This window comes from Narcine bancroftii, chromosome 2 (genome assembly GCF_036971445.1).
Source record: "Narcine bancroftii isolate sNarBan1 chromosome 2, sNarBan1.hap1, whole genome shotgun sequence".
NCBI classification, from domain to species: Eukaryota; Metazoa; Chordata; class Chondrichthyes; order Torpediniformes; family Narcinidae; genus Narcine; species Narcine bancroftii.
Window position 1 is genome coordinate 360,805,773 of NC_091470.1, and position 24,038 is coordinate 360,829,810.

The following is a 24,038-nucleotide window of genomic DNA, read 5'->3' on the forward strand; positions in this document are numbered from 1 at the left end:
AAGGGACAAGTTTCGTCAGCAAGACACTGGAGTGGCTGATGGAAGTTCATCAGTTGAGGATGTCCTGGAACAACAAATCTCTCTCTGAAAACCGACAAGAACCTTCCTGAGCAGTAACCATTTACCTTTCAAGCACCAAAGCCTGGCGAACTTTATACATGTCAAATTCTGTACACAGTATAAGAATTGCCTGCAACCAGTGAACTTGGAGGAATGAGAAGTGAGATTGGACTGTGAACCAAAGAACTTTTCTGAACTTACACATACAGTACATACACGTGCGCTTAGAATTAGAAGGGGGGGATTAAGTAAGTCAATAGTGATAAGTTAAAGTTTGGTTCGGTTTTCATGTTTAAAGATAATTAAAAGTAACTTTTGTTGAAGTAACCATTTGTCTTGGTGAGTATCTACTGCAGCTGGGATTATGGATCCTCTGGGCTCAGAACAACCTGAACAGCTGCACTTCATGAAGAAAAGGAGACAAGGTCAGTAAAGCTTGATACTGACCCACGTAGTCCACTGTAACACCTCACTCTGAACCTCACTCTTGCTCACTTTCAATCAGGGTGACTGCACCACTTTCAATACAAATCTTGAACATATTCAAGAACTCATCCATAGACTTGAATGATTATGCAACAGGTGTCACCGACATCATCAAGACCTGCATTGACAAATGCGTGCCCAGGCAGAAATATCGGGTGTTTCCCAACCAGAAGACCTGAATGAATCAGAGAATCCACAACCTGCTGAGGGCAAGAACAAGGGAGTTCAAGGCTGGGGAAATCAAGATCTTGACAAGAGGTCCAGGCATGACCTGCAGAAGGCCATCTCCACAGCAAAATGACAATTCTGGAGGAGGCTAGAGACAGACACATACCAGCTACGGCAGGGAGTGCAGTCTACAAAGTAAAGGCGAACACTATTGATGGCTGTGATGATTCACTATCTGATGAGCTGAACACCTTCTATGCCAGCTTTAAGGACCAAACAATGCCTACTAGAATCCCTAAAATGGCTGAGGACCTTGTGATCTCCATCTCTGAGGGCGACATCAGAACATCATTCAAGAGGCATCAGGACCTGACTGTATAGCTGGAAGGATACTGAAAATCTGAGCCAACCAACTAGCCGGAGTGTTCAGACATTTTCAACCTCTCATTGCTGCAGTCAGAGTTTCCCACCAGCTTCAAAAGGGCATCAATCATCCCAGTACCCAAAAGAGTAGCGTGGGCTGCCTCAACAACTACTGCCCAGTAGCACTAACTTCTACTGTGATGAAATGCTTTGAGAGGCTGGTCATGGCCAGAATTAACAAGTATCTAAGATCTCGACCCACTGTAATTTGCCGATTTTCACAACCATTCCACAGCAGATGCAATATTGCTGGTTCTCCATTCAGCTCTGGATCACCTCAAAAACAGCAATTCATACATACTACAGCTCAGCCTTCAACACCGTTATTCTCTCAGTGCTGATCAAGAAGCTACAAACTCTAGGCCTCTGTACACCCCACTCTGCAACTGGATCCTTGACTTTCTCATTGGAAGACCACAGTCAGTACGAGTTGGAAACAATCTCTCCTTCTCACTGATCATCAACAGATGCACCCCGGGATGGGTGCTTATCCCACTGCTCTACTCTTTATACACCAATAACTGTGTGGCCAGGCATAATTCCAAGGCCATCTACAAATTTGCCGACGACACCAGTTGTCAGCTGAATCATTATAAACAGCAATGAGGAAGTGTCCAAGGAGGGAGATCGATCAGCTCGTTGAATGGTGTAACGACAACAACCTTGCGCTCAAAGTATGCAAAACCAAGGAGATGATTGTGAACTTCAGGGGGAAGTCACGGGAACACAACCCAGTCCTCATTGAGGGCTCAGTCGTGGAGAGGGTCAAGAACTTGAAATTCCTGGGTGTCAAGGATTCAAGGGTCTGTCCTGGAGCCTCCAAGTTGATGCAATCGCAAAGAAGGCTCACCAGCACCTATACTTGGTGAGGTGTCTGAGGAGGTTCAGTATGCCACTGAATACTCTAGTAAACTTCTACAGGTGTACTGTGGAAAGCATTCTGGCTGGTTGCATCACTGCCTGGTATTGGGACCAAACTCTCAAGAATAAATTCCAAAGGGTTGTTAACTCAGCCTGCAACATCACAGGCATGAGACTTCATGATATCAAGGGTATCTACAAGAGGTGGTGTTTTAAAAAAGCAGCTTCTATCTCAAAGACCACACCCCCCCCCCCCCCACAACACCCAGGCCATGTCCTCGTCACTCTGCTATCATTGGGGAAAAGGAACAGGAGCCTAAAGACAACCACTCAGCGGTACAAGGACAGCTTCTTCCCCACTGCCATCAGATTCCTGAATAATCAATGAACCAAAGACACTGCCTTATTTTTCGTGCACGATTATTATTTTTCATAAAAATTTTCCTTATTAGCTTGTTTAAACAAGAGGACTACATTTTCTGTTCTCCAACTCTCCGGCACCTCCCCTGTGGCCAAAGAGGTTTCAAAGATCATAGCTTCTACCCCAGCTATCTCTTCTCTCACTTCCCACAGCAGCCTGGGGTACATCATGTACAGCCCCGGGGACAAATCAATCGATGTTTTTACACTTCCACAAATCTCCACATTGTCCAGCATACAGGCCTGTTCAATTTCAACCTCACTGTGATCACGGTCCTTTTCTCTTGTGAATACTGATGCAAAGTATTCATTTAGGACCTCCTCAACCATCTCTTCTTCCAGGCACGTTGCCTCCCTTATCCTTTAAAAGCTCCACCTTCATTCTCGTCATCCTTCTGTTCTTCAAACTCCTTTGTTTTCTCCTTAATTCTACATGCCAAGGCCTTCTCATGCCCCCTTTGAGTTTTCCTAAGTCCTTTCTTAAGCTCCTTCCCGGCTACCCTTCCTGTTTCAAATGTATGTTTCCTTCTTCCTCTTAACTAGCTGCCTCACCAGCTTTGACACCAACAGTTCCTTTTTCCTACCATTTTTTCCTTGTCCCAGTGGTACAAACCTATCTTGAGCTCTGCACAAGTTGTCCCTAAACTTCTTCCACATTACTTCTGTGCTTTCACCCTTAAACATTTGTTTTCAATTTATTCTCGCTAGTTCCTGCCTCACACCTTCATAATTAGCCCTTCTCCAGTGACGTACTTTCCCAGTTTGACTGTTTATATCCTTTTCCGTGGCTATATTGAAGCTAAGGGAGTTGTGGTCACTCTCACCAAAGTGAACCCCACTGAGTTCTTATTTATTTTATCCACATTAATCAATGGCAAATGACTTCATATGTTGTTCGTGCATTTTTCCCAACAATTTCCAATATTCTAATAGAATATTCTAATAGAATATTGGAAAACTATAAATGCTTCAAGCATTTACTTGACCTGAATATGATGAATTTACAAAAAAAAATGGATAACTGATTTTTTTTAAAACAAACAAGAGGATTTATTTACCTTGTGACAATTGGTCGCTTTGCAGCTTGGGTGGGTGAAGAGTGAATCAATGGGGAAGTTGATGCCCTCAGGTTAAGCTGATCTACTTCAGATAAACGCTCTATAATAAAACATTTTATCTGCTGTAAATAACTCAAGCTTCTATTAGAATTTCAAATACAGCACTAAATGACATATTGAACAGTTAAACACCAAGGTAATGGAGTAGATCACAAGTTTTTATGCGGTTTTTCTACACTATTCATTTGTACTTTGGTCATTGATGAATTACACAAGTAAAACAAAATTACATTTGGCTAATTATTGTCATCAAATAAAGTGACCATGAAAGCAAACTCACAAATAATCCAAGATGGACATTAAGAGTTGACAATAATAACAAGCATTTTTTTAAAAAAACAGCATCTAAAGCAAACAATGCTATCTTAGAAATTGAGACAGTGGATTCAGTGGTGAGAAATGTCAGAAATTATTCTTAATGGAGAAATGGCAGATACAAAATTATGACTTCACTATAAAATCACTCAAAACATCCCAAAAATAACTAACATTCAAGGGGTGAGAGGGAAGTGAGAAATGAAAGCTATCTCTAACATTGGAAACAAAATACGACCACTGAAAGCTCATAACTCCTCTGGACCCGATGATCTGCATATTTGGTCTCAAGGAAAGTGGCTGCAGAGGTGGTGCATCCATCCATTAAAAATCCCTATATTCCAGAGGCTTGGAAAACAATAGAAGAGGTATACCAAGATGTTGCCGAGTTGAAAGAATACAAGTCTGAAGGAGCGATTAAACAAACAGAATTTTTCCCTCCCCTCAACCCCATCCCCCAGAGTAAAAACATCAAAAACTACAGAACATGCATTTAAGATTGGGGTGTCAAGGGCACTTTAAAAGGAGAAATGTGACACATTTTCTTGACATTTGCCTGGAATGGGATCCCAGGGATAGTGGAAAAAGCAGACACTACAGTAGCACTTGACAAATTGCAGATAAGCACACGAATGTGCAGAGAATAGTGGGATCATGCATAGGTATGAGATTTAACTTGGAAGCATGTTTGGTAAAGACATCAATGGCCAAAGGGTCTGATCCTGCACTATTCAACGTTCCATAGGAAATTGGGCAACTTAAAGAAATCAGTACTGGCTCATTCTTGGATTGTTAGTTTTAAAAAAAAAAGATAGGATTTGCATGATTTTACCGGTCTGAAGAATGTCTGATGCTTCGGCATTGGTTGCTCACACACAAACAACCAAAACTCGAAATCTGTTTCCTAATGTGAGTTTACATACTGGAAGTGCAGGAATTAAAGAGGCGGGACTTGCAACGTGCATCATCGATGCATGTTATTCATTAGCTTGTTGTTCAGAATGCCTGCAGTTAATTTTAGACTGCAGACTTTCCATGAAATGTACTTGGGGTCCAGAAGGTAGAACATCGTAACAAGAATGGCACCATCATTCCTGTTCCAATCTTTTTACACAGCATGCATTTCAGGAAAATTGCAATAATACAGTGGCTGTGTAAAAAAAAACCATGTATCTAGTGAGTTAACACTGGGATAAATGGCATTTCAACCAATTACAAATTACGCTGGTGACATGGATGAAGGAAGAGGGCGAATTGTACCTAAATTTGCGGATGACAGGACACGTAGGTCTGAGGACAGCGATCCTGCAAAGGGGATAAGGTAGATTAAGTGAGCAGGAAAGAAGTTGGCAGATGAAATATGAGAAATTGCAATTTTATTTATTCTGGAAGGAAGAATGAAGCAGCATATTAATGATTAAATGGAGTGTGACTACATGTTGCATTGCTAAAGAATCTGGAGGGGTGGGGAAGGAGTCCTGGTGTATGTAACAATTCATTGGCATGAACAAAGTAATTAGGGACGCTAATGAAATATTGACCTTCATTGAAAAGGGCATGGTGTAGCAGCGCACATAATTGCAGCAGCGAATAGGCCCTGCTTGTTATGCGTTGTCAGCAAACAGCCACGGAATAGATGGCGTCACAGGTCCTTCTCTTCCGGTACAGACCCGAAGTACACATATGCTCTTACATCACTGTGGTGCAAGTTCTGTGATATGAGGGGCGGGCTCTCGATGGCCTTAAAGGCAGCAGCATGAACTGCAAAGTAAACCAGTTGTGCTAAACGAGCTCACAGCCTGTTGTCTCAGTTCTTTCGCTGCGTTCACGCACGACCCACTGCAATGGAGTATTAAATTAGGCCAATTTTGATGCAACTTCATAGTATTGGTGAGACCACACTTGGAGTACTGTGTACAGTCTTAATTATAGAAGAAATAATTCCACTGGAGAAATGCACAGAAGGATTATCTGCAATGAAGGGATTGACACGTGAAAAGTGGTAGAGCCGAAACTCATTTGAGTTTAAGAAATCTTAATGAATCATGCAAGATTCTGAAGAAATATTTTCCTTTCTGGAGTTATCTAGAACAAAGGGACATAATTGCCGATTATGGGTTTATCCACTTATGATGGTTGTGAAGCAATTTCATCTTTCAATTAGTCATGAATGATAAGAATTCTCTTCTCTGAAGAGGTATAGACATGAAGTCATTCAAGGCCGAAATGGGAGAGTCAAGGGTACTAGAAGCAGAAAATACTGGGAAACTCAGACAAGGTAACATTTATGAAAGGAGAAAATTAGTAAATGTCTTTGGCTGTAAAATCTTCATTAGAATGAGGAAGGAGAAAAAATATTCCAGTTCAAGTTGCAGCTGGTCAGGGAGCAAAGTTGCAGGGATGAGGCAGAACTTTTCCCAAGAACTCCCATGATAATTCTTAAGGATTGTCAAGTGAGGCCTAATAGATAGAACTTGGAAATAAAAGGGGATAATAATTTTGATGGAATTGAACTACAGGCCCTCCAATTAAAGGAGCAAATATGTAGGGAGGCTGCAGATAGAGGTCAATTTCTAACAACAGATGATTTTAACTTTCCGATTATCGACTGGAATTGCCATAGCGCTCAAGGTTTGGAAGGAAGATTAATTTTCTAAGTGCATCCAAGAATGTTTTCTCAAGCATTGTGCAGATGGCCCACCTTAAGAGGAGCAAGACCTTGATCTCTTAGTGAGAAATGAGAAATGGTGGGGAAGTACTTTGGGTCCAGAGGCCCATTAATTTCAAAATAGTTATAGAAAGAATCAGGTTTAGTCAACAGATTAAAAGTCCCAAATTGAGGGAAGACCAACTTTGATAGCATTAGACAAACTTGAAACAATTTACTGGTGGGGACAAACAACTGAGAAAAGTGTCCCAAAAGGGGGACAACCCATTTGAAATATTGAAATGGGAAGATGCGTTTGGTGGTAAAATAGAGTTGAAGCTGGCATGAAATGACAATCCATTGATCTGGCATGCTGAGTGCATTCAGCTTTATCAGTTTTTAATTTCAGATTTCCAGTTTTAAATTTTCAAGGAAATCAAAGGGAATAGAGAAGGACTAATTCCCAAAGCATTAATCGCATGACTTCACATTTGGGACCCTGCAAAGAGGTAGATGATGAAAATGGATATCGCATACATCATTTATAATGGTTACTAATGTAAATTAAGAGTTGCACACGATTTATCAAAAACTCACCAGATTTGCAGTTTTCTGGTGGAGTGCAACTGAATGGCTCAGAGCTGACACTTTTTCCCTGACCATGGAAACTTCTTGTTTCTTGCCCATCTCTTTGCAACTGTGGTTCTGAAGTTTTAATTATTTCTCTGTTGTTTACGTACATCATCTCACTTGTTGATGCCTTAAATATTTGGTCCACCGGTTCAACATTTTGCACATTTGAAGAATGCATACTGAAATTACTTGCAGTTCCACCTTGAACAGAAGGCTGAGAAGTAAAAATCAATGGAGTTAACCTTGGTCCTGCCCTGGACATCCTTTCTGAGAACTCAACTTGGGCCATTCCTTCTCCATTTTCAGTTTTTGTTTTACATCGATTTTTATCAAAATTTGATTCATTTTCCCTTGAATAAATTATCATTGTTTTGTCTTGTTTCACCACTTTTATAGTGTCATTCATGGCTGGCATCTCATGGACTTTACTGACATTTAATGTGTTATCACAAGAGCTTCCATTTAACACTAAATTGCCATTGGTCAACTTACTATGATCAAGGTTGGGACCAAATGTTTTTTGAGTCTCAAGTACACTGGTTTCATTTGCATGTTCATCCTGATTGTTGAATCTGATTTCACCATAAACTGATCTAAGCGAATTTGCCATTTCAACCATATTTAGTTCCTGCGACTTTTCTGTTGAATGCATCATTTTCTTGTTTTCTGGTTTACTGGTGCTACTTGAACTGGATTCCATTGAAAATGAATTTGATATGCCTTGAGGATTTCTGGAGCTTTCACACAAAACAGAAGAATTTAAATTGTACGCAGATTTGGACAATAGTTCAGATTTGAGAATATCACTCTTACAGCCCTCTGAGTTTTCAAGGATTTTCTCCACATTCTTGACCACATTGCTTTTTTGGTTCTTCACTTGCACACCGAGTTCTCCACTAATAGCTGCAGTCTTAGTTTTCTTCCTGTTTTTATTAGAAAGTTCTAAAATCATACATGCTAAGTGAGCAGGGTCAGCACTCACTGAAGCATCAGCTATAGCAGAAGCAATTGTACTTATGCTCAAGACTGAATCCGTGGTGTTCAATTTAGTTTCTTTGGTCTTCAGATTGAAACTCAATTCGGTATTCTAAGAAAGAAAGAAAATAGCTCTTATATCTTTTCATTACAAATTTAAAAAAGCCCAAACGATATTCTCTCAATAGCCACACAACACCCCAAACTAACCACCCACAATCCTAGCTCATCTGTGACAGGACATGGAGCCTCTATATCAGCTTCTGCAGTCACCTCAACCTAATGAGCTGCACTGAAGGTCATGCATCCTTAATCACATGCAAATTAAAATATTCATTTTATAGTTAAATAATGTTCAATAAGATTTAAATGTTACTGACCATACTTTCATTCTTCTGTATATCTGAACCCTGTTCCTTGCTGCAATTTTCAGTCTGCTTTTCAAGGGTAAATGTCGTGGAAAATTTTGCAAGAGTTCCATCCAAATTTTCTGCACGAAAATAAAGAATTTGATACATTAAAACGCTGAAAAATCGGATCATCAACTAACAGTAATATCTACAGTACATCATCTGCATATCATGTGTTCTATTCATTCAAAATGTTCAAGCCATACAAAATTACTTAACACAATTAGTTGAGAGAAAGGTGAGATTATTTGATCATTTAAAACATGTTGACAGCCTCAGATATATCCATACTAAATTCATACAAGATATGCAATTGTTCTGACATTTCAATAATTTGATTTCAAATTTTGTACATTTTCCGATCTGTTTCATACAGAAGTCAGCAAACATTAAAAGCCTTCAGTTGGGTAAACATTCTTCCAATCAGTACATGTGCAAAAGAGGCAGCTTGCACCCTATTCCTCAGTGACCGACTGTTCAGAAGAGCAGCATGGTCGCTTTGTCATAAGCAAATACAATTGTTGAGTTTCTTTTCCAGACAGACATTCTTAATATTATCATAAAGTGAAATCATGAGGAGGCATTTTGATTCACTCCATGCTGAAGGCAATAGAACTAGAACTCGACAGTACAAAAACATGCCATTCAGCCCTTCTCATCTGTGCCAAAACATCATATTAGTCCCACTGACCTGCACCCGTTCCATCATCCTCTAGTCCTCTCCCATCCATTTATCTATCCAATATATTTTTAAAACTTAAGAGTGAGCCCTCAATTTACCACATCAGATGGCAGCTCATCCCACCACTGAGTGTAAATGCTCCCCCTAAACCTTTCGACCTTCACCCTAAAGCCATGTCGTCTTGTATTTATTTCTCCTAAGTGGAAAGAGCCTACTTATATTTACTGTCTATATCTCCCAAATTTTGAAAACCTCGATCAAATCTCCCCTCATTCTTCTGCGCTTCAAGGAATAAAGTCCTAACCTGTTTAATCTTTCCCTGTAATTCAACTCCCAAAGACCTGGCAACATCCTAGTAAATCTTCTCTGCACTCTTTCAATCTTACTGATATCCTTCTTGTAGTTTGGCGATCAGAACTGCACACAATATTCCAAATATGGCCTCACCGATGTCTTGTACAACCTCACCATAACATTCAACTCCAATACTCAATACTTTGATTTATGAAGGCCAAGATGCCAAAATCTTTCTTCACAACCTATGACGCCATTTTCAGGGAATTCCCGGATCTCTTTGTTCCTCTACACTCCTCAGTCCCCTATCATTTACTGTGTATGTTCTACCTGGTTTCTCCTTCCAAAATGCAACACCTCACACTTGTTTGCATTAAATTCCATCTGCCATTTTTCCAGTTGGTACACATCTCTGGAAGTTTTGAAACCCTTCCTCGCTGTCCAAAACACCTCCAATCTTAGTGTCATCAGCCAACTTGCTGATCTAACTTACGACATTATCATCCTGATCATTGACCTAGACATCAAGCAGCAATGGTTCCAGCATCGATCCCTGAGGCACACCACTAACCATAGGCCTCCAGTCTGAGAAGCAATCATCCACTACCACTCTCTGTCTTCTCCCCTTCAGCCAATTTCAAATCCAGTTCACAACCTCTCTATGGCTACCTTGTGCCTGAACCAGCCTCCCATGTGGGACCTTGTCACCAACATCCACAGCCTTCCTTCATCTATTTTCTTGGTAACATCTTCAAAAAACTAAGATTTGTTAAACACACCATATCACACACACAAAGCCACGTTGACCATCCTTAATCAGCCCTTGTGTACCTAATCTCTCAAAATACCCTCCAATAATTTCCCTACTACTAACATCAGGCTCACTAGCCCTGCCATTCTGCCAAAAGATGGTTCAATTAACATTTATGTATCCTGAGCAATGAATATCAACTGCAAAGACAGGATGTTGGACAAAATGAGGGACTTTCAGGTAATTTAACTGAGGCATTTTAGGGGAGGCTTGGCTTAAGAAGTTGTATTCAAGCAGAAGGAAAGGACTGAGAAATAACAAAAAAATGACAAAAGAGACAGCCAATGTTAAATGTCAGGATTTTAAAAAAAATACATACACAATAACTGATCATAGCTATGTTTGCAGCAAGTGTAAATTTTCTCCAAAGCTGCAGAACTTCCAAAATGTGTTGAAGATCAGCAAGTCTCTGACCTTGCCTGAACATCTTTAGAGGGGAACTTCCAATAATTATTTTAAGCTATGCTTCATTCAGTTCTTGCAGCAGCAAATAAAGCTATTTTTTTTTAAGCGTGCCAGGAGGTCAATTAACCCACTACAACTGCAGTGCTATATCAATAAAAGCTCATCACTTGGTTCTCAAATGGTCTGAGGACAACTTGGCGTAGATAATGAACTGCATTGCTAGTACTGCACATCTTCCAGGAACAAATTAAAACCTGCCAAGCCTTTCTTTCATTAGAACAGGATTCAATCACCAAATCATAGCTAATTTCACACTCAACTCCTACCATGATTCTACAACAACTTTACTTGAGAAAAATCAATTTTGAAATGATCAACCTATTTGCATCCCAAAAGAGCGTTTTGAATGAGAATTCGATACTTCATGCTTGCTTTTTAATGTTTGTGCAAAAATTCCCTGATCTGGTAAGAATTTCATGACATCAACTTGTTGCCAATAATCCTGCCAAAAGAAAAAAAAATCCCCCTCCCTCAGAAAATTCTACCATTCTAATTCCATGAAGACATTCCTAGGTTATGGCCATTCAGGTCCGCCATTACAAAATTCTCAAATCACAGCCCAAAAATTTGAGGGACGGAATCAAATTTGTTCTCACAGAATTATGAAATAAAACAATTTTTTCCATCTTGCTTTCTTAAAGCAAGGGCAAACTACCATAGGTTTGCCTTACAACAAACTGTGATATCATTTTCTAAGAATGCAACCCCTCCCCCAAAAATACTAGGATCATCTGAACAACAAAGCTCTTTATAAAACCTCACTGGTATCTTTGAGTGAAGCTAAACTCTCTTAAACTCTCCCTCCTCAGAGAATTCTTTGAAAGGTGCCTGTAATGGAGTCCAGAATTTTCCATAGCATGTTACCTTTCTAATTCCGTCACTTTCACATTTATTACAGTATATTCAATTTGCATTAAGTGATTCTTTTTTACCTGAATGAAGGAGGATGTTATTATTGTGCAGCTGTCTGTCTTCTTCAGGTATTTCTGATAAATCGGTTGGTTCAATTAAAGCTACTGGTTTTCTTTGTTTTGGTGACGTTATAGAATATCCAAACGAAGGCTGGGAAATTTTGGAATGTGATGAAAATTAACCAAAATTAATTTTCAGGAAAATACAAACAGATCCTTGAAGGTATGCTTTTAATTTTACACAATTTCACCAGTGAGCATCTTATTTACCCCAATTACACATTATTAAAGAAATTTATACTTACAGGAGGTACATCAAACAAAATTAAAGACAACTGTCGTTTTTTTTTCTAAAAAAGTTATCTGGTCTATTCCAATTTCAAACTAACCCGTTTTGCACTACTGTTTTCTTCCCCAAGACATCCAAGAGCCTCTGATCTTTCACCAAAGAATTCTCCCAGAGTGAGTTGTAGGTAATTTTGATCATGCACAAGGTCAGGCGTGGCTGGCAATACTCCAAATTTCACATTGGAATACATCTTCCATGAATCATTTTTAGTTGACTCATCAGTAGACATCGCATCCATTTTATCCTCCTGCAGAGAATATGAATAAACTTATGAACTGAGTGATGAGAAATGTCTCAGCAGATGTGTACACTTTGCTAGCAGTTAATTCGATTCTTATTATGCTTGAAGATAAATGGCAATATTTGCTGCTTTCTTAAATAGGTACATTTGCTAGTGGATGAATTGATATGTTTTTTAGTTACAATGCTCAAAATCTAGCAGATATTTTTAAAAAATGCCACAAATATTAGTTTGAAGAATTTATTTGTTTGAATGAATTGATTTGTCATGTATTTGTGCACTATCCAGGCAAAAGTACTCACCTATTATTAAAATACTGAATTGAATACTCGAATAGTGTGATGGATTATGTTATATTTTACATTGTATATAGATATGTTTTATAGGAGGTTTTTTTTTAGCTAGGTCACAACAGATTCAAACACTTCGAAACAGATCTCATTTAAAATGCAAGCCAGACAGACCAGGCTCTGAGGACCTTTGCAAAAACTTTGAAAATGCCTACAAGGACTTCACAAGTAGGTGTTTATTGGACGTGCTATGAAGTGATGGATTGTTTTGGAAAGAAACAGATGAACAAACTCAAAAGATTAGGTCTGGAGCTGCAGTCTGTCTGAGTTCAGTTGGCTGTTCTAAGAGGGTCATGTGCTTTTCTCTGAGAGAGAATTCAGTTCCACAGTTCAGCAGCAGCTGGGACTGGAACAGGACAAGCTGGCAAGCTTGTGGAAAACCCCATTTTGAAGATGGTTGTAAGTTCTTAGTTCAGCCTGGTCAAAGCCCTTATGCTCCATACACGAGGAAATGGCTGGCTGTATAATGTTTCACTTGAAATAAGGGAAACAAAAGGAATCTATGGTGACCTGAAAAAAAGGGGTTATCTTCTGGAAAACCCTAATGGGGCAAGTTTCTTTGGCAAAAGATTGAAGTGGCTGATCAGAAGGAATCAGTTTGTGTCCAACAAGCAACCAATCTTTCTCTGAAAACCAACAAGAACCTTCCTGAGTGGCAACCATTTACCTTTCAAGCACCGAAAGCTTGTGAAATTCATAAATGTTCAATTCTGTGCACAGTATAGGAATTGCCTGATACCAATGAACTTGGAGGAGTGAGAAGTGAGATTGGATTGAGAATCAAATAACTTTTCTGAATTTATACACACGTTACATGTGCACTTAGAATTAGAAGGGGGTGAAGTCAATAGTAGTAAGTTAAAGTTTGATCCTGTTTAATGTTTAAAGATAATTAAAAGCAGCTTTTGTTTAAGTGACCATTTGTCTTGCTGAATTTCTATTGCTGCTGGGGTTTGGGGTCCTCTGGGCCCGTAACAATAGCAGTAAATTTAATGATAATACAAAAGTGCAGGATGTACAAATTTTATCTACTTTTAATGTACTATAAGTAAAAAGAGAGAGGGGGGTGGAAAATCAGATGTTACATTTAGATTTTCAGAAATCCTTTCAAATAAAATCTCCACAAACATTAACATCCAATTTGAAGCACTTGGGGATTGGGAGACATATACAAGCACTGACTGAAACAACCAGAAATCTGTACTCAATGGGACTCAGAATAGCAGTGACGAGTGGAATACTACAGGGATCTACTTGGGGATTGGGAGACATGTACAAGCACTGACTGAAACAACCAGAAAACTACTAAATGGGACTCGGAATAGCAGTGATGAGTGGAATACTACAGAATACTACAGGCGGTGGTCAATTTGGCAGGCACCAAGAGATTTCTTTAGGCAGTCCTTGGGTATTTGGCCCTGTTTTACTCAACAGTTTGGATGAGGGAAATGAATATATATATACACCGTGGGCTTTGTCATATTCCTGAAGACACTCTGGCCTTTTAAATGAGGCACAGAGCTACAGGAATATTCCTAGAAGAACATGACGACCCTGTGATGATCCTTCCAATAACAGCAGAATGAAAGAAGCAATAGATTCTGAAAAAAAGTTAGCTCCTTCCTCATATACATTAAAAGCAATTCCAAAATTAGTTTCACTTATGCGCATATAACAATGCAGGAGTTTTCAGTTGTCCTCCGACGCTGACATTATATAAAGGTTGCACTGAATTCCAAGTTTGCTAACAGAGTAATTGCGTCCCAATGCAATCAGAATTTTCCCACGAGACTTCAACTTGAAATCGACATTGCCAACTTTATGATCCCATGAATAGGCTCTAGAAGAACAGAATAAGACCACAAAACATAGAAGCAGAAATCAGCTATTCAGCCCAAGGAGTCTGCTCCTCCATTCAATCAAGCTGATTCATTTTCCCACTCAGCACCCCACCCCCCCGCCCCACCACCCCCTTCCAGGCCATCGCCCCTTTATCTTTGATGCTCTGGCTATCACTCTCAATGACCTGGCTTCTACAACCACCTGTGGCAACAAATTCCTCAGATTTACCACCCTCTAGTGAAGAAATTCATACTCATTTTGGTTCGAAGTGGACTCCCTTCAATCCTGAAGTTGAGGGCTATTGCTCTAGACTCACCCATCATGGGAAACAACCTTTCCACATCTACTCTGCCCATGCCTTTCAACATTCAAAAGACTTCAATGAGATTTCCCCCCCCCACCCCCCTGCCCCTCTTTCTCCTAAATTCCAATGAAAACAGGCCAAGGGCTGTCAAACGCTCCTAATATGATTACCTTTTCATTCCTGGAATCATTTTTTTTTAAATATTTGATTTTTGATTTTCAAAGACTCATATAGATTAAGATAACAATACACTTTCATTCAACACTTATGTATAACATACAGATGTTTACCCCTCCCCTCCATGTCCCAATACAACTGAGAATCTTCTTTCTTTGGCTTGGCTTCACGGACGAAGATTTATGGAGGGGTAATGTCCACGTCAGCTGCAGGCTCGTTTGTGGCTGACAAGTCCGATGCGGGACAGGCAGACACGGTTGCAGCGGTTGCAAGGGAAAATTGGTGGGTTGGGGTTGGGTTTTTCCTCCTTTGTCTTTTGTCAGTGAGGTGGGCTCTGCAGTCTTCTTCAAAGGAGGTTGCTGCCCGCCGAACTGTGAGGCACCAAGATGCACGGTTTGAGGCGATATCAGCCCACTGGCGGTGGTCAATGTGGCAGGCACTAAGAGATTTCTTAAGGCAATCCTTGTACCTCTTCTTTGGTGCACCTCTGTCTCGGTGGCCAGTGGAGAGCTCGCCATATAACGCGATCTTGGGAAGGCGATGGTCCTCCATTCTGGAGACATGACCTACCCAGCGCAGTTGGATCTTCAGCAGCGTGGATTCGATGCTGTCGGCCTCTGCCATCTCGAGTACTTCGATGTTGGTGATGAAGACTCTCCAATGAATGTTGAGGATGGAGCGGAGACAACGCTGGTGGAAGCGTTCTAGGAGCCGTAGGTGATGCCGGTAGAGGACCCATGATTCGGAGCCGAACAGGAATGTGGGTATGACCACGGCTCTGTATACGCTAATCTTTGTGAGGTTTTTCAGTTGGTTGTTTTTCCAGACTCTTTTGTGTAGTCTTCCAAAGGTGCTATTTGCCTTGGCGAGTCTGTTGTCTATCTCGTTGTCGATCCTTGCATCCAATGAAATGGTGCAGCCGAGATAGGTAAACTGGTTGACCGTTTTGAGTTTTGTGTGCCCGATGGAGATGTGGGGGGGCTGGTAGTCATGGTGGGGAGCTGGCTGATGGAGGACTTCAGTTTTCTTCAGGCTGACTTCCAGGCCAAACATTTTGGCAGTTTCCGCAAAACAGGATGTCAAGCGCTGAAGAGCTGGCTCTGAATGGGCAACTAAAGCGGCATAGTCTGCAAAGAGTAGTTCACGGACAAGTTGCTCTTGTGTCTTGGTGTGAACTTGCAGGCGCCTCAGATTGAAGAGACTGCCATCTGTGCGGAACTGGATGTAAACAGCGTCTTCATTGTTGAGGTCTTTCATGGCTTGTTTCAGCATCATGCTGAAGAAGATTGAAAAGAGGGTTGGTGCGAGAACGCAGCCTTGCTTCACGCCATTGTTAATGGAGAAGGGTTCAGAGAGCTCATTGCTGTATCTGACCCGACCTTGTTGGTTTTCGTGCAGTTGGATAACCATGTTGAGGAACTTTGGGGGGCATCGAGGCGCTCTAGTATTTGCCAAAGCCCTTTCCTACTCACGGTGTCGAAGGCTTTGGTGAGGTCAACAAAGGTGATGTAGAGTCCTTTGTTTTGTTGTCTGCACTTTTCTTGGAGCTGTCTGTTTGCGCGAAAGCCGCACTGTGATTCTGGGAGAACATTTTCGACGACACTAGGTATTATTCCATTCAGGAGAATCCTAGCGAAGATTTTGCCTGCAATGGAGAGCGTGATTCCCCTGTAGTTTGAGCAGTCAGATTTCTCGCCTTTGTTTTTGTACAGGGTGATGATGGTGGCATCACGAAGGTCCTGAGGTAGCTTTCCTTGGTCCCAGCAGAGCTTGAAAAACTCATACAGTTTGGCATGCAGAGTTTTGACGTCAGCCTTCCAGACATCTGTTATAAAGTTATATAAATTATACAAATACAAAACAAGTACCATTGAGGTCAATGACCCTTGCAAAAAACTGAAGAAACCTCAGGTACTTAAACAAAAAAGGGATTATTGGATCATCTTAGTGAATCTCCTTTGAACCCTCTCCAATGTCAGCGCATCTTTACTTAAATGAGCAGCCCAAAACTGCCCACAATACTCCAAATGAGGTTTCACCATTGCTTTATAAAGAATAATCTTCTCTCAAACCTGAATAAACTTGTGTTCTTTTTCAAATTCTTTCTGATCTTCTTCAATCAATGCAACAGCTTTGTCTGCAGAAAATATCAAAACTAAATCAGGATAATTTTTTCAAAATTATTTATTTTAAAATATTTTGTAATTGACAAAATCTCACCACCACTTAGGAATTCCTCTTCTTGAAAACTATCAGCTAGATCAGTTGGCAGATCAAATTGACCCTTTTCTTGATCTAGTGAATAATAATAAGCCAGATCAGTCACCCAGCACCCTTCTTCATTTTGGTAAACCACTGCCGATTTCGCCTCTGCAAAAGGAGAAAGAACTAGCTGTGAACAAGTTTTTGTGTCTTGAGCCTTCTTTTTCTTGAAAATTCCAATTTTAAGTTAATTGATCTTGGTTCTATGACTTCATCCAATTCACATATTAAATCTCAGCTTTTATAACTGACAGAAATAAAAAGTGGATCAGACACTCAGCTTACTTGACATGAATTCACATGCATTAACTGAATCTGATTAAGACCGATCATCTTCCTTTAGCTTCCATTGCATTGTTGTCCACTCTGGTAAATCTACTGAAACCACAGTTGCTAATTTCCTTTTATCCAATTTATCTTATCATCTCCTACACAAGATTATATTTTTCAGTAATTTTAATGCAGCATCTTATACACTTTCTAGAAATTTAAAAGGAGCAGGAACTGAAGCCCCAACAATATAAAAGGTCCTTTGAGGGTAATGTTGACTTTTTTGGACTCACTGGGGTACTTTGGTTGAACATAGTTTCCCACTGTAATAATTTCTGGAATTTCAGCTTCATTTCGGTCACTGTGAATTGCGTGGAAGAAAAGTGATTTGCAAGTACACAGTTAAATAAGAACCATGAAGCTCAGAAGATGTAAGCAGAAAACCATAAATAAGCATAGCTAAAAATGATAAACCGTCAAGCCAGAGGCCAAAGTGGCTCAAACATACATATTACCAAAACCTCAAGCACATCTATTTTATACAAAATTGAGGTAAAGCAAAAATTAGTTTTTAACCATAGGATTCTCTAAATGCAACATTCACGGCATAAAGTAGTTGAGTGACAGAATATACTAATTCTCTAATTCCCTCTGCCCATTAGGTGGTCTATAATACACTGCCATTAGTGTTTTCGTGCCTTTCCCATTCCTCACTTCCACTCACTGGATGAGCCCTCCAATCTATCCTGCCATAGCACCGCTGTAATGTTTTCTCTAACAAGCAATGCGACTCCTCCACCTTTTATCCCCCCTGTTCTATCACCGCTAAAGCAACAGAATCCTGGAACATTTAGCTGTCAATCATGCTCCTCCTGCAACCAAGTTCCACTGATGACTACAATATCATATTTCCATGTGTCAATCCATGCTCTGAGATCATCCACCTTACTTGCAATGCTCCTTGCAGTGAACTACATACATGAGAGAATGTCCCTCACATTCACTCCTTTGATTACCATCTACTATTCATTAATTTTAACAACCTGTTTCCTCTCTCCCTTCAAATCCAGTTGTCTTTCTGCCCAAATCTCCACACTCTCATTCTTATTCCCACACCCCTGCCAAACTTGTTTAAACTCTCCCCAACAGATCGAGCAAACCTTCCCACCAGGATATTGGTCCCCCTCCAGCCCAGGTGCAGCCTATCCTTTTTGTACAGGCCAGACCTTCCCCAGAAGAGATCCCAATGATCCACATATCTGAACCCCTGCCCCAACTCTTTAGCCATGCATTCATCTGCCATATCTTACTATTCCTACCCTCTCTAGCACATGGCACAGGCAGCAATCCTGAAATTACCTCCCTGGAGGTCCTGCTTTTTAACTATCTTCTTTCTTCAAGACCTCATCCCCACTTCTATGGTCCAGAACATCTGGCTGCTCCCCCTCCCCCTCCAGAAAGCTGTACTCAGAGACATCCCTGACCCTGGCACCTGGGAGGCAACATACCATCCGAGAGCCCTAATCCTGTCCAGCAAACCTCCGATCTTCTCTAACGAGTCTCCAAATTACAAGAGCTCTCCTCTCCCCCCCACAACTTTCCCCACTGCCATCAGATTCCTGAATAATCAATGAACCAAAGACACTGCCTTACTATTTATATATTTTTTATACTATTGTTGCCAGATGCTTTATAATATGAATACTTTCACTGTGAAGCTACAGCAAAACATCAAATTTCATGACTTGTTCATGACGAAATAAACAAACTGTTCATCATAATTATAACCATATTGAATGGAAACAGGAATTATAATGAAGTACCTTCCTTATCTTCCATTTTGGAGTGTCCAGCACTGATTTCAGTTTTCTGCTGGTCATCAAACAAGATACATTTTGAGGAATTTTGCCATGTCCCCTCTGTACTTTCATCTGGATACACAGGGGATAAATACACAGCTGCAAGTGGTGGACCTGAGGCTGCATTTGACATCTGGTCAGCATCATCACCAAGTTCTGATACATAAGACTGTTCACATGTTGCGAGCCCACAAGGTCCATCTCTAAGGCCCAAGCTGTTATCAGCTGGTGAGGTTCTGCGTGAAAGACGAAGAAGCGTGGAAAGTGACTGATTTGGTGTGGCATTATTACTGCCTCCAGAATGAAAATATACAGAATCTAGTTTCATTTCATCAGTCAAGCCAGTATCCAAAGTATCCTGCAGAACGAAATGGATGGTTAAATATTACCAACCAGACAAATAGTGAAAGTGTAAAAATTAAAATACTATCAAATGCACGGACTTTTCATTGATGAAGACAACCATTTGAACACAAAACTAATTCTTAAACGGGATTGCAAAAACTTTGATTTGGTAAAAACGTGTAAAATAATTCTGAACACTTTAAAAAAAAAACTGGACAGCAATTTGCAGCCTAACCACATCTTCATTCTGGGTTCAGTCCATTCCAGATTATTGAGATATGCCACATTAACAGTGCCTTAGAGGATCCTTTGGCAGAAATTTGCCATGATTCAATCTAGATTCAAATTTCATAGATCCATAAAAGAGTTCAACTGTTTTACAAAGATACTAAGCCATGTCGGATGGAAAGTGCTGCTCCTCGTAAAGATCATAGAATACTGGGAAAGGAAAATAAAAATCTCCTTCCAATCCTATTCATGATTGCAAGTATAGAATCCAGTAATCAGTCTTGTTAGATAAAGTCTGTAACAATGAAACAATTTTAATTCTTTTTTCCAAAAAAAAATTTTTGACACAAGTGGATACAACTTGGGTCCAATTGAAAAATGAACCTTCCTCAATTTTCATAGTTTGTTTGCTGGTCTTCCTAGCAAATGGTGGAGATGGGATTAGATAGGGCAGCATGCATGTTCAGTAATGTTTTCTGAATCCATATATGTGGATGGTCCAATGATACAAGTATCTACACTCTCTCTCTCTCTCTCGGGAAACAAGGATGGGTAGGTGTTTGACAGACTGCTTTGCTCCACTTGGGGCCCAGAGATCATAATTCTATTTTTCAGTTTCAAAAGTTGATTGGGAGGCTGTTTCAGGTAAATGGCTTCTGGCAAATGGCAAGCTTTTAAAGCTTAAAAAGACTTCATGGTTAGTATGTTCCTGTTGAAGTGAAGAACAAGATTAGAGAACTTTGATCAATGAGGGATATTAACAATATGGTGAGGAAAAAAAATCAGGTTTGATTTGCATTTGAAGTGCCGATTAGGGGGACACACACACACACACATACATATATATATATATGTATATACATATATATATATATATGTATATACATATATATATATATATATATATATACATATATATATATATGTATATACATATATATATATATATATATATATATATGTATATACATATATATATATATATATGTGTGTGTGTGTGTGTGTGTATATATGTGTATATATATATATACATATATATATATATATGTGTATATATATATATATATACACACATATATGTGTGTATGTATATATATATATATATATATACACATATATATGTGTGGATATATATATATATATATATATATATATATACACATGCTTGCCCAGGATTCCTGGCCAGGTTTCTGAGTCTTTGCCGACACGAGCGTTGAAGTCGCCCAGGATGACAACCTTGTCGGCTGTAGGGGTACGTTGGATGAGGTTGCGCAGGTCGGTGTAGAACTTGTCCTTTTCTGCTGGTTCCGCCTGGAGGGTTGGAGCATAGACACTGATGAGGGTGATGTGACGCTTGTTTTTAAGTGGGAGTCGCATGGACATGATTCGGTCCGAGAGGCCTGTCGGAAGGTTTTCGAGTTTGGAGGCAATGAAGCTCTTGACCATGAAGCCTACACCAGATAGGCGTCGTTCATCCGAAGGCTTGCCAGACCAGTAGAGTGTGTAGCCCGCGCCGCGTTCTTGGAGGCTGCCTACATCTGCCAGGCGGACTTCACTGAGAGCAGCTATGTCGATGTCAAGTCTGAGGAGTTCATGTGCAATGAGGGCAGACCGACGTTCAGGTCGGTGGCTGTCAGCCTTGTCTAGCATGGTTCTGATGTTCCAGCATGCTAGCTTGAGTTTGTGAGCATCTTTTGAGGGGGAGGACGTGGAGGGGGAGGACGTGGAGGGGGGAGGATGCTGCCACATTGACCACCGCCAGTGGGCTGATAACGCCTCAAACCGTGCATCTTGGCGCCTCACAGTTTGGCGGGCAGCAACCTCCTTTGAAGAAGACCGCAGAGCCCACCTCACTGACAAAAGGCAAAGGAGGAAAAACCCAACACCCAACCCCAACCAACCAATTTTCCCCTGCAACCGCTGCAATCGTGTCTGCCTGTCCCGCATCGGACTTGTCAGCCACAAACGAGCCTGCAGCTGACGTGGACTTTTTACCCCCTCCATAAATCTTCGTCCGCGAAGCCAAGCCAAAGAAAGAGAAAAAAAAGATATATACACATATATATGTGTATATATACACATATATATGTGTATATATACACATATATATGTGTATATATACACATATATATGTGTATATATATACATATATATGTGTATATATATACATATATATGTGTATATATATACATATATATGTGTATATATATACATATATATGTGTATATATATATATATATACACACACATATATATGTGTGTGTATATATATATATACACACATATATATATGTATATGTATATATATATATATATACACATATATATGTATGTATGTATATATATACATATACACACACATACATATCTATATACACACATATACATATCTATATATACACATACATATCTATATATACACATACATATCTATATATACACATACATATCTATATACACATACATATCTATATACACATACATATCTATATACACATACATATCTATATATACACATACATATCTATATATATACACATACATATCTATATATATACACATACATATCTATATATATACACATACATATCTATATATATATACACATACATATCTATATATATACACACATACATATCTATATATATACATACATATCTATATATATATACACATACATATCTATATATATACACACATACATATCTATATATATACATACATATCTATATATATATACACATACATATCTATCTATATATATATATATAAATATATATATATATAAAATATATATATACATACAAACATATATATATATATAAACACACATACATATATATATTATCTTTTCTTTGGCTTGGCTTCGCGGACGAAGATTTATGGAGGGGGTAAAAGTCCACGTCAGCTGCAGGCTCATTTGTGGCTGACAAGTCCGATGCGGGACAGGCAGACACGGTTGCAGTGGCTGCAGGGGAAAATTGGTTGGTTGGGGTTGGGTGTTGGGTTTTTCAGCCTTTGCCTTTTGTCAGTGAGGTGGGCTCTGCGGTCTTCTTCAAAGGAGGTTGCTGCCCGCCAAACTGTGAGGCGCCAAGATGCACGGTTTGAGGCGATATCAGCCCACTGGCGGTGGTCAATGTGGCAGGCACCAAGAGATTTCTTTAGGCAGTCCTTGTACCTTTTCTTTGGTGCACCTCTGTCACGGTGGCCAGTGGAGAGCTCGCCATATAACACGATCTTGGGAAGGCGATGGTCCTCCATTCTGGAGACGTGACCCACCCAGCGCAGCTGGATCTTCAGCAGCGTGGACTCGATGCTGTCGACCTCTGCCATCTCGAGTACTTCGACGTGAGGGATGAAAGCGCTCCAATGGATGTTGAGGATTGAGCGGAGACAACGCTGGTGGAAGCGTTCTAGGAGCCGTAAGTGATGCCGGTAGAGGACCCATGATTCGGAGCCGAACAGGAGTGTGGGTATGACAACGGCTCTGTATACGCTTATCTTTGTGAGGTTTTTCAGTTGGTTGTTTTTCCAGACTCTTTTGTGTAGTCTTCCAAAGGCGCTATTTGCCTTGGCGAGTCTGTTGTCTATCCCATTGTCGATCCTTGCATCTGATGAAATGGTGCAGCCGAGATAGGTAAACTGGTTGACCGTTTTGAGTTTTGTGTGCCCGATGGAGATGTGGGGGGGCTGGTAGTCATGGTGGGGAGCTGGCTGATGGAGGACCTCAGTTTTCTTCAGGCTGACTTCCAGGCCAAACATTTTTGCAGTTTCCGCAAAGCAGGACGTCAAGCGCTGAAGAGCTGGCTCTGAATGGGCAACTAAAGCGGCATCGTCTGCAAAGAGTAGTTCACGGACAAGTTTCTCTTGTGTCTTGGTGTTAGCTTGCAGGCGCCTCAGATTGAAGAGACTGCCATCCATGCGGATGGCATACACACACACACATACACACACACACATACACACACACACATACACACACACACATACACACACACACATACACACACACACATACACACACACACATACACACACACACATACACACACACACATACACACACACACATACACACACACACATACACACACACACATACACACACACACATACACACACACACATACAC

At 40.2% G+C, this 24,038-nt stretch overlaps 1 protein-coding gene across 5 annotated transcripts in view; it reads right to left on the minus strand.

Annotated features, from left to right (window-relative positions):
* The window catches only part of cep192 (centrosomal protein 192), a 172,429-nt gene that overhangs the window by 95,733 nt on the left and 52,658 nt on the right, over positions 1-24,038 (minus strand). For all 5 annotated transcript variants that reach the window (XM_069922469.1, XM_069922468.1, XM_069922467.1 and 2 more), the window contains 8 exons: positions 19,298-19,691; positions 17,163-17,312; positions 17,015-17,079; positions 12,069-12,275; positions 11,701-11,830; positions 8,487-8,596; positions 7,096-8,218; positions 3,477-3,576 (listed from right to left, as the gene is read on the minus strand). In XM_069922469.1, coding sequence (XP_069778570.1) covers positions 3,477-3,576; positions 7,096-8,218; positions 8,487-8,596; positions 11,701-11,830; positions 12,069-12,275; positions 17,015-17,079; positions 17,163-17,312; positions 19,298-19,691 — 2,279 coding nt within the window. The remainder of the gene's footprint in view (positions 1-3,476; positions 3,577-7,095; positions 8,219-8,486; positions 8,597-11,700; positions 11,831-12,068; positions 12,276-17,014; positions 17,080-17,162; positions 17,313-19,297; positions 19,692-24,038) is intronic.